An 11,148-nucleotide genomic window follows, 5' to 3' on the forward strand; every position below is an offset into this window, starting at 1 on the left:
AGACTTTGGGGTGTGTGTGTGTGTCTGTCTGTCTGTCTGTGTGATTTTGTATTCATTTTTGGAGATATGTTACAAGTGACATTGCTCTCAGTTTAATGGGTTTTGTTTTCGGTGGATTCTAGATTTTGACTGGGGCCTTATGTATCTCTGGTACTAGAAGACGTTTGGAACAGGAATGTTTAGATCTCAGGCAAACCTCGAACCTCACACCCCTTGCGAGATCTGCCTACAGATACTGTCAGGAATTTTTCTTTGGCTGTAACGAGATCATCTGGCCCCGTTCTACAATATCTGCCTCTGGAGCTTAAATAATCAACCACGTTCACTTCCTGATGTACCTCCTGGCCTCCCACCCCGGCTCCTGCCATTCCTTAACTCATTATTCATAGATTGTTCAATAGAGAACTGAAGGAGAGACAATGAGACTCAGGAATCCCCAATGGCAAAGCTGAGGCATAAACAAGTTTATTTGTAATTGTGCCAGAGGCTCCATTTGAGCCCCAGTATACAGCCTGCAGGGGTCTGGAGAGTCCAGGAGACAGGGATCTGGGTCAGCGCTGTCCTCGGGATGCCCTCGGCCTATCCGTGAAGCAGGGAGTTATGCTGGAAAAATAAAAAGTGATCAGAGGCACCATGAGAAAATCTTGCGCCTTACAAACTGAGCTGCCCTGGGCCAGGCTTTGCAGAAAAGCAGGAGAGCCCAGCTACAGGCCTGGCCTGGGTTACAAGGCTCTCCTAGGCTCTGTGCTGTACAGGACTGTGTGTCTTGTCCAGGGATGAGCACGTTCTCAGTGCAGCCCATTAGGGGCAGCAATACCCTGATAGCCTCTGTGATGTACATGCGCCCAGGAGGTCTGGCTGGCTATACCTGATTATGTATGTGCTGGAGAGCTGACAAATGAGCCCTGCCCACAAGCCAAGTCTGCTGTATGCGTCCTTAGGATCCCACTATTACAGAATTCACAGTAGGAGAGGATCTTCTCCCTTCCCCTCCTGGCAGGGCACCCCAGCTCCCTCTCTCATGCTTGTCTCCTCCTCCTTGTGTCTCACACTCCCAGCTGGCCCCTATATGGGGTTAGGGTACAAAGGGTGTGTTTAAGAGGACTGAGAGGCCATTGGATTTGAAATCTAATCAGGTTCAGGTTTAGCATCAACTTGTCCCCAGCGTCCCAGCTGGGGAAGCCGGGAAGCCTTGGACCCAAGTCCCTCACAGCTAAAGCAGCATGTTCTGACCCTGGTCATGAGCTCTGGTCAGTGCAGTGCTCTGTGGCTGCAGTCCAAAGCTGTAATTCCCTTTCCGTGGGCAGGCACTCCCCTGTGTTCAGTAACATTCCTCGTTATTCGATCTGACTGTGATAAAACAACCTGGCCTTTTTTCTGGCCTCCACTGAAGGCCGTCTGTGCCAGGTCTGTGAGTGTATAGGGGCCACAAGCCAAGTGCTCTCCCCACTGGGCAATTTCTCCTCTGATACAGGGCTAGTAGAATGGCTTTATGCAGCTCTCTTTGCAGCTTCTGGCCTGAGCGTGGCTGGAGAAGGGACAGGTGAATTGAATGCTATTCCTGCCTACCCTGTGCTGCTGACAGATGGCTCGTTACAGGCCTGCCCCTGGAGATGAGGGGAATGGAGAAAGTTGAGGCCAGGCAGGACTGGAGTCAGCCCCCGGCGCACACATTTAACCCCAGCCTCCGAGGAGTTATTTAATTCTACACCACTCATGAATTCCCATTGCAGTGACAGAGACACAGCTGCATCCTTATGAAGTTGAAACTGTCTTCTCAGGGGTTGGGTGTGTCCATGTGTACTCTTTGCTGCTCCAGGAGGAGCTTCCAACTGCTGCTCATCATAACCCCACACAACCCAGACAGCTCCTCTCACTCAGTGTCTGGGTCTCACCAACGTCTATAGATGGGGTGACCAGCTGTCACCTGGTGGAATTCCTACACTGAGCTCTACAGGAATTTTTCTGTCTGTTGAAATTCCCAAAGGTGCCTGCCCAAGATCACTCCGAATCCAGCAGACAACCCTGGGCTCACTGGGAGGGGGAAGAGATTCCTTCTGCATGAGACCATGTGCTCTGCATTAGCTGTGTTACATACCTTGTGCTGGGTACACACAGCGCATGGCACAATGGGAATAACAGCATTTCTTTTTTCCTCTGCAGTCAGCATCCCTGGCACATTCGTCAGGTTCTGCCCGAACACACCTTATGTTATCTGCTGGGCAGGTCCCAGGTTTCACTGTAACAGAAAAAAGTCACAGTATGAAGAACCTGCTATTGGCTGAGGGGATTGTTGATTGAAATCCACCCAGCAGGCTAGTGGCAATGTCATTCACTGTCCTGTTAGGATGTTTACATGTGATGTTGACAATCTGTGTTTTAATGATTATAAAGTTTTATTTTTGGAATGTCTATTATCACTAAATATTATCGGCTGACCCCCTCCTTAATTTTCTACAGCTGTGAAAATGTAAATAAATAAACATTGAAAATAATACTTAAAAATAAACATCAATATATACGTCAAAATTATACAGAAATAGAAATTGAATTCTGCCAAGTCTATTTATCAGATACGATGATCAGGAGAACAGTATGACTATCATGGTACATATCTATTTTAGGCTTTTATATAATGCCTCTCGCCATGGTATCTTAGCATTGTTAGATAAAGAGACAGATGCGGGGACAGATTTCTGGGAGAACTTATTCATAGATTCATAGATTCTAGGACTGGAAGGGACCTCGAGAGGTCATCGAGTCCAGTCCCCTGCCCACATGGCAGGACCAAATACTGTCTAGACTCATCTGTTTGACATGGGGTTTCCCATTGAAAAATAAAAGATACCTCTCAGCCCAAACTCTAGTATCTCAGTCTATATGTAAAACATCTGTTTGGATTTATGTGTATTTGTTAGCAGGGTTGGAGGATTCATATTTTATTGGTACATGTCACTAACCTCTGATTTTACTGTACACACACAAACCAACAAAAAATATTTCCATCAATAGTTGCAATTTATAGATGGGCAAAGTCAGAAAAATAAGAGCTTGAGGGCTGATTAGAGTTTGATTTAAGGATATTTACCTTGGATATTTTTACATGTGGGTTTTGACAATTTGTGTTTTAATGGTTATGAAGCTTTACTTTTTTGAATGTCTTCTATCACTAAGAAATTATTGGTCGCGCCCCCCCCCCATAATTTCCCACAACTGTGAAAATGTAAATAGATAAAAATTGGGGGGGGGGAAACACCTTAAAAATAAACACATATTATCTGTCAATATTACACAAAAAGAAAATTGAATTCTGCCACCCCTATTTATTGTTTGCTCAGATATGATGGTGAGTATGACTATCAGGGTATAGATCTATCCTAAGCTTTTCTATAGTGCCTCTCGCCATGGTACCTTAACATTGTTCGACAGAGACACAGAGGAGACAGATGGGGAAAGATTTCTGGGAGAACTTCTTTAGTTAAGAAATTAATTTCTATCCCTCTGGACTGGAAAACCAAGGTTGGGAGAGAAATGAGCCCAGGCAGGGATGGGTCAGCCCATGGACACATTGAATTCCAGACCCTTGCTACCCAGGGGAGTTACACATAATCCACCACTGTCAGTTTAGACTAAATGCCACAGAAAAGAGTTTTCATATCTGCCCCCGGGAGATTGAGCAGGGCCCAGGGGTCAGAGCAAAGACAAAGGGGCTGCTCCTTTCCTTGGTCTAAAAAGCAGTTGTGAACCCAAAACGTTGGGTGCGGCCATCAAAGGGTTAACATCTGTCCTTAAGGCTGATTGGTCTGGAGACAGCCACTTTCCGTACTAACCTCATTTCTGCCCAGATGCAGCCGGCAGCTCTGTCCAGAGGGTTAGGAGCCCCACAAGGAAGAGGAGGATGCCCACTGACTTCATGGTGGGTCTGAATGCCCCAAGCTGAGCCAGCTGGGATTTAAACTCTCCCAGGGGTGCCATTGGGCGGAGGTCTGCCAGCATTCTGCTCTTTCCTTGTTCATTCCACAGTCAGATTCACATGTCTGTCCTGACCATTCTTGGGCAAGAAACATAAAACCCCCAAACCCTGCCATGCTGCAAGGGGAGTTTTTACGTTACTCAACAGCAGCCTGGGAGAACGGTCTCCACTGTTTGGCCCTTTCTGCGCCAGCCTGACATTAGCATGATCCTGAAGCATTTCAAACATCAGTTTTCCATGGGTGCTAGGCCTCTTCGTAGTGGTGCAGAAACCCATCAGGATCATACTTCCTCGCTGTTTTCATACAGCTGAACAGTGAACATTGAATGATCAGCAAAGAGCCAGGCCCTGTTGGACCCAAGTGCTGAGCAGTCCTGTGACTGGAGACCTGCCGCCTTGAGATGAGGGGACTGAAGAAAGATGGGTCCAGGCAGGACTGGAGTCAGCCCCCTGCACACACATTTAACCCCAGCCTCCAGGTACCAGGGGGAGTTATTTAATTCTACACCACCCATGAACTCTCATTCCAGTGACAGTTTCAACCTTATAAGGATGCAGCTGTGTCTCTATCATCTCAGGGGTTGGTTCTGTCTAGCTGTACCCTCTGCTGCTCCGAGAAAAGCTTCAAACTGCTGCTCATAACCCCACCCAATCCAGACAGCTCCTCTCAGTCAATGTCTGGCTCTGACCAAACCCTCTAGATGGGGTGACCAGCTGTCACCTAGACTGGTGGAATTCTTCCTCAGGGCTCCACAGGGATTGTTCTGTTCATTGAACTCCCTAAAGGTGCCAATCCAAGATGGCTCTGAATCCTGGAGACAACTTCTGGTGCATCGGGAGGGGGGAGAGATTCCCCCTGCATGAGACCATACACTCTGCATTAGCTGTGTCTCTTACCTTTTTCTGGGTCCACACAGCGCATGGCACAAAAGAAATGACAGCATTTCTTTTTTCCTCTGCAGTCAGCATCCCTGGCACATTCATCAGGTTCTGCCCGAATACACCTTATGTCATCTGTTGGGCAGGTCCCAGGTTTCACTGTAACAGAAAAAAGTCACAGTATGAAGAACCTGCTATTGGCTGAGGGGATTGTTGATTGAAATCCACCCAGCAGGCTAGTGGCAATGTCATTCACTGTCCTGTTAGGATGTTTACATGTGATGTTGACAATCTGTGTTTTAATGATTATAAAGTTTTATTTTTGGAATGTCTATTATCACTAAATATTATCGGCTGACCCCCTCCTTAATTTTCTGCAGCTGTGAAAATGTAAATAAATAAACATTGAAAATAATACTTAAAAATAAACATCAATATATACGTCAAAATTATACAGAAATAGAAATTGAATTCTGCCAAGTCTATTTATCAGATACGATGATCAGGAGAACAGTATGACTATCATGGTACATATCTATTTTAGGCTTTTATATAATGCCTCTCGCCATGGTATCTTAGCATTGTTAGATAAAGAGACAGATGCGGGGACAGATTTCTGGGAGAACTTATTCATAGATTCATAGATTCTAGGACTGGAAGGGACCTCGAGAGGTCATCCAGTCCAGTCCCCTGCCCACATGGCAGGACCAAATACTGTCTAGACCATCCCTGATAGACATTTATCTAACCTACTCTTAAATATCTCCAGAGATGGAGATTCCACAACCTCCCTAGGCAATTTATTCTAGTGTTTAACCACCCTGACAGTTAGGAACTTTTTCCTAATGTCCAACCTAGACCTCCCTTGCTGCAGTTTAAGCCCATTGCTTCTTGTTCTATCCTTAGAGGCTAAGGTGAACAAGTTTTCTCCCTCCTCCTTATGACACCCTTTTAGATACCTGAAAACTGCTATCATGTCCCCTCTCAGTCTTCTCTTTTCCAAACTAAACAAACCCAATTCTTTCAGCCTTCCTTCATAGGTCATGTTCTCAAGACCTTTAATCATTCTTGTTGCTCTTCTCTGGACCCTTTCCAATTTCTCCACATCTTTCTTGAAATGCGGTGCCCAGAACTGGACACAATACTCCAGCTGAGGCCTAACCAGAGCAGAACTCAATTTGTTTAGTTAAGAAAATAATTTCTCCCCCTATTCACAGGAAAACAGAAATTGGGAGAGAAATGAGCCCAGGTAGGGATGGGTCAGCCCATGGACATACTGAATTCCAGAGCCTTGTTGAGCCCCTGCTCTCTGCCCTCCAGTGGGATGCAGCCTGCTGCCCTCTGCCCCAGGACCAGGCCTGGAGACAGCCACTCTCCGTACTAACCTCGCTTCTGCCCAGTGGCAGCCGGCAGCGCAGTCCAGAGGGTGAGGAGCCCCACGAGGAGGAAGAGGACGCCCACTGACTTCATGGTGCTGTCGGAGAGCTGGGTCTGAATGCCCCGAGCTGAGCCAGCTGGGATTTAAATGCTCCCAGGGGTGGGGTTGGGTGTGCTTGGGGCCCTGCCAGCATTCTGCCCTTTCCTTGTCCATTTCACAATTAGGTTCACGTGTCTGCACCAACCATTCTTGAGCAAGAAAGAAAAAAAAAACAAAAACCAAAGCCTTGCCATGCTGCAAGGAGAGTTTTTTACATTATTCAACAGCATCCTGGGACATCCTGTGGTTCAGATGGTCCCTCTGCTGGGTAGTTTCCAACTTTCCACCCCTTTCTAGACTCTTTTCAATCTTTCTGTTTGGCTTCTGTCTAGTAAGAGTTGGGCTTAGCTGCCTGATTTAATCGGACAGAAACCTAGCCATGGGTATCAGAGACATCAGCTGCCTTTTCCTCTCCTTTGCTTTGCCTGGCTCTCAGCCCCTTTGTGTGCTCTTGTCTTTAGAGGAAATTGCAGAACAGAACCTGAGAGCTGAGAGTCCCACGGGTAACTCACCCTCCCTCTTTCCCAACAAGGGCATCTGGTGCCATTTAAAAGACTTTGTAGCAAAGATTTTTTCCTTTAAAAAACTACGCACATCTCTTGAACAACAGAAGATTTGTTACAAGCACAATCCAATCCCTGGCACCTGAACCCCCACGTCCCATTTGCTGTAAAAGTTTTGGCAGGAAGAAACAGGACATTTTATAAATTCTACCATCCAGGAACCCCGCCCAGATCCGTCCCACACAGCAAACACCAGCAATTGTGCAAACATTCAAGCAAGGAGCACACCCCGTTGAGCCCAGAGTCACACATTGCTAGTGAAGCAATTGAGGAAACCGCAAGGTTGGCCAAGGAGTGAGAAAGAACAAGCGCTTCTGCAGGAACAAGTTTATTTGTAACAGAGCAAGATGCTCTAGTTAAACCGCAGTGTATGGCATCCGGGACAGAATGAGGAGAGAACACCCAGCCCCACCTGAAGATTCTGCTTCCCTCCATCCACACCTTCCCAGGCAGTGAGAGCCAGGCAAAAAGCCTCATTTCCACATCTCAATGGGGCTGTGGGTGATGTTGCTCTGGGGAATCAGAGTGCAAGGCTTTGTCATGTCTTTGCTGTGCTGTTGAGTCTGTACGTTCATAATCCCCCCTCCCCAAGGCCTGGAGCATGGACCCCAGCCACCCACAAGCTTCCCCTTTCTCAGACTCAGACCAGAAAGGCCCAGAAACCCAGATCTTCCTGTCATTCCCGAGCCGTAGTTGTGGGAAATGATTTCCTGCAGTAAGCAATGACAGTGGCCTGGGGGTCCTGGCCACAGGCAGGCGGTGTCAGTGCTTCTCCTGGGGACCCTTTGGCCTGTCGGTGAAGCAGGAACTTAGCCGGGAAAGGGGGAAATGGTCAGACCCACAGAGGAAAATGCTACTCTGCACATCCCCTGGTATGACCCTTGGGCAGGTGCAGCCTGGCAGCTGGCACAGCCCCCATGTAGCCACTGCCTCCACTACAGCCCCTGACTGGCCTGATTTACAGTGGTTTTCTACGACAAGCTATCCAGGACAGGCACTGCCTTTGTCTTATGCAGGGCAGAGTACAGCATTGGTCAGCTATAAAATACCCAGCCATCCCCGAAACCCTCTGGCAGGATGTGTGATGTGGGGAGGAAACTCATAGGAGGCATAGAAATGTGAGGGGCAGGAAAGGCCAAAGGGATGCAAGAGAAGACTGAGGAGGGGGTGAACGCTGGCACAGAGCCGCAACAGTCTGCCTCATCTTTCCCAGGGTCTCAGGCTGTTACTTCCTCTTTGCCGGATGCTCATGGTTATATTCAATGTCATGATGAGGACCAACCCTAGGACTGTCTGTGTTGAGGTAGGGGTATGTCCCATCTTTCACTGCCACTCAGTGTTCAAAAGCCCTGCAGAGACCGTACACTAAACTCCAGCACATGGTACTACCTAGTGCACACTGTAGTTTGCAGACAGAGGCTCTGAAGTTCACTCGCTGGATTCAGCAGGGCCTGCTGGTAAGCGGAGGGATCCAGTAACTGAACTCCCGCTAGCAGAAGATGAGTGATTAGGGGAGAAACGGGCTTAGGCAGCACTGGGCAGAGGCCTCTGGGCACCTTTAGTTCCAGCTTTGTGTTACCCAGGGAGCTATTTATTTACACACAGCCCACCAACACCCATTCCCCCAGTGGCAGAGTCAGTTATCAGGAGGAAGTCTACACCTGAGGAACAGATGCTGGACCCGCTGCTGCTGCTGGAGAAGCTTCTAACTGTGGACTTCCCCCACCCAGTCTGATCCAGGTGCTGTGAAAGCCTTGGATGGCATGATGCGACTTCCTTAGATTCCTGAAATTCTCACTCTGAGCTCCTCAGAGCAGGTCCCACCATTTTCAGCCCATGACACTGCAGACTTCTGTTAAAACACAGCTGCATTTTCTCCCCCTGCTTTTCCCGCTACCGCCTCCATTTCTCACCACATTTCCCAAACACTCCAGGTCCATGTCAGCCCTGAGCTGAGAACAATGTGAATGGGCCATTTCAGGCTCCGCACCAGCCTGTATTCCAGTGTAACAATGGCGTGGGGAACTGGGAAAGGAACATGCCAGGTATCTGGGTGAGCCTTTGGTAGAGTGACACTTTGGTCCCCTGGCCATCAGCTCTGGTCAGGGCAGTGATCTCTGCCTGCAGCCCAGGGCTGTAATATGCTTTAGTATTTAAAAGGAGGGTGGGTAGAATTCAATTTTTATTTTTTTTATATGTAGACTGATAATGTTTATTTTTAGGAGTTTTGCTATTTTTATCAAGTTACTTTTTCACAGTTGTGGGAATTGATGGGGGGGGGGTTCAGCCAATGAGGGGGTTATGCGATAATTATTTCATGACAATAAACGAGATTCCAAAAGTTAAACCTTTATAACCGTCAACACAAACTGTCAACATCACACGCCAAAATATACACAGTAAATGGCCTAAATCAAACTCTAATTAGTTTTCAAGTACTATTTTTCTTACTTTGCCCATTTGTAAATTTTGATTATTACAGATTAATTTTTTCCCCATTGGTTTGTGTGTGTACAGCAAATTTGCCATTTACCATCAAATATAATCTTTCCAAGCCTAATTATAAACTAGTAGCGCATGTCCTGGTGTGTGCTGCCACCTAGTGAAACTTAATTACCTAATCTGTGTACAAGAATTTGTGTGCTTGGCTCGCTACACAGAGTCCAGCTGAAGGTGTGAATGTTCCAAGCCTATACGGGGGAGCTGGTTGGAAAAATTCCAGCAAAACATTTGTTGTTGGAATGTGCCAATGCATTGAAATTGAAACGCTTTGTGGTGACGGTTTGATTTCAGTGCAGTTGCAACGGAACAAAGGACGTTTTCAAAAGCTGAACTTCCAGGGTTTGTGGCTCTGGGGCAGCCCACCAGGCCGATTGCCCTGGCACTGGGCTCCATTCCCTGTCAGACAGAATTGGGACATTTTTGCTTTTAAATCCAAATCAGAATGAAACCAGATTTTGAAATATCAAAATCCTCTGTGAAAGGGACGTACCGCTGGCTGTGGGAATGGCCCATTAGAGCCTTGAGAAGCCAGGCTGGAATCTGTGGAATAAACACATTAAAGAGTGGAAGGAGCTCAGAGTGTGGAGGTTTGGAACGGACAGCACATGCACCTTTATCTGCTGAGGGAAAAGAAATACGTGCAGTGCACTACCAGGGCAGGCAGCATGTGGATTCTAGGAAAGTCCTGGATCACAAACTGTGACTAAGTGGGACTATTCTTAATGTTTCCTCTGAATACTGTGTGGGTGCCTCAGTTTCCCCTATGTATTTCTTAAGTCTGCAGTGTACATAAATGGCCGATAATCTGTCTCCTAGCAACAAATGGCCAGGGCCCTTTCCCCCTTGCAAGGGATAGCTAAAGGTGAACAAAGAGGTCAGGTGACCTCCTGGCCCGGGAAACAGACAAAGGTCAGAAAGGAGGGGCTGGAGGGGGTTGCAGTTTGGGGCTGGCTGGGGACAGGGAGTGAGTGCAGACGTGGGTGTCTGGCTCGCAGGGCCCCAGAATGGACCTGGCTAAGGGATCCCGTTCTATGTACCTACAAGCTCTGTTTTAGACTGTGTTCCTGTCGTCTAATAAACCTCTGTTTTACTGGCTGGCTGAAAGTCACTTCTGACTGCGAAGTTGGGGTGTGTGCAGGACCCTCTGGTTTCCCCAGGACCCTGCCTGGCGGACTCGCTGTGGGAAGTGCACGGAGGGGCATATGCTGAATGCTCCAAGGTCAGACCCAGGAGGTGAAGCCGTGTGAGCTTCTTGCTCTGAATTCAGTCTGCTCCGAGGGAGAGGAGGCTCCCCAAAGTCCTGACTGGCTTTGTGGTGAGCAGTTCTAGAGCATCGCCCGGGGACTCCGTGACACAAACTTGCAGAAGTTCGGCTGAGAGCAAGGAGTACACCACGACACGGGTATTCCTGAGGACAGGCTGATTTGGTGGAGAGAGGTGGCCTCCGTTGCATCACGTTTTCTCCACTCTGCAGCATCTAAAAAGTGACTTACAAGGTTGTGATCTACTGGACATGGTGGTGATTCATGCAGGTGGAAATGATCTGGGTTTTTTCCCTAGTGTGCACCTCACACAATGGGTGAGAGCAGATTTGGATGGCATCAGAGATTTGTGTCCAGGGCTGTGATAGTTTTCTCTGATTTGGCTGAGCGTCTGAATAATTGCTACTGCGACAATATGAAACCATGACAAAATGCTGGAAAAACATTAATTGGAAAATTGTAGAGTTCATGGCTGACCAGAAAATGTGTTCG

The 11,148-nt window shown here is 47.7% G+C and overlaps 1 protein-coding gene across 1 annotated transcript; it reads right to left on the minus strand.

Annotated features, from left to right (window-relative positions):
- Window positions 1-449: 449 nt before the first annotated feature.
- On the minus strand, window positions 450-6,379 carry LOC128846841 (WAP four-disulfide core domain protein 5-like). The gene is made up of 4 exons (XM_054046087.1): window positions 6,238-6,379; window positions 4,871-5,011; window positions 2,099-2,239; window positions 450-603 (listed from the first exon to the last, which is right to left on the minus strand). The coding sequence occupies exons 1-4, from the start codon at window positions 6,320-6,322 to the stop codon at window positions 599-601; spliced, it is 372 nt and encodes a 123-aa protein (XP_053902062.1). The 5' UTR covers window positions 6,323-6,379; the 3' UTR covers window positions 450-598.
- Between the last annotated feature and the right edge of the window lie 4,769 nt (window positions 6,380-11,148).

Source organism: Malaclemys terrapin, chromosome 12, assembly GCF_027887155.1.
Source record: "Malaclemys terrapin pileata isolate rMalTer1 chromosome 12, rMalTer1.hap1, whole genome shotgun sequence".
Taxonomy (NCBI): domain Eukaryota; kingdom Metazoa; phylum Chordata; order Testudines; family Emydidae; genus Malaclemys; species Malaclemys terrapin.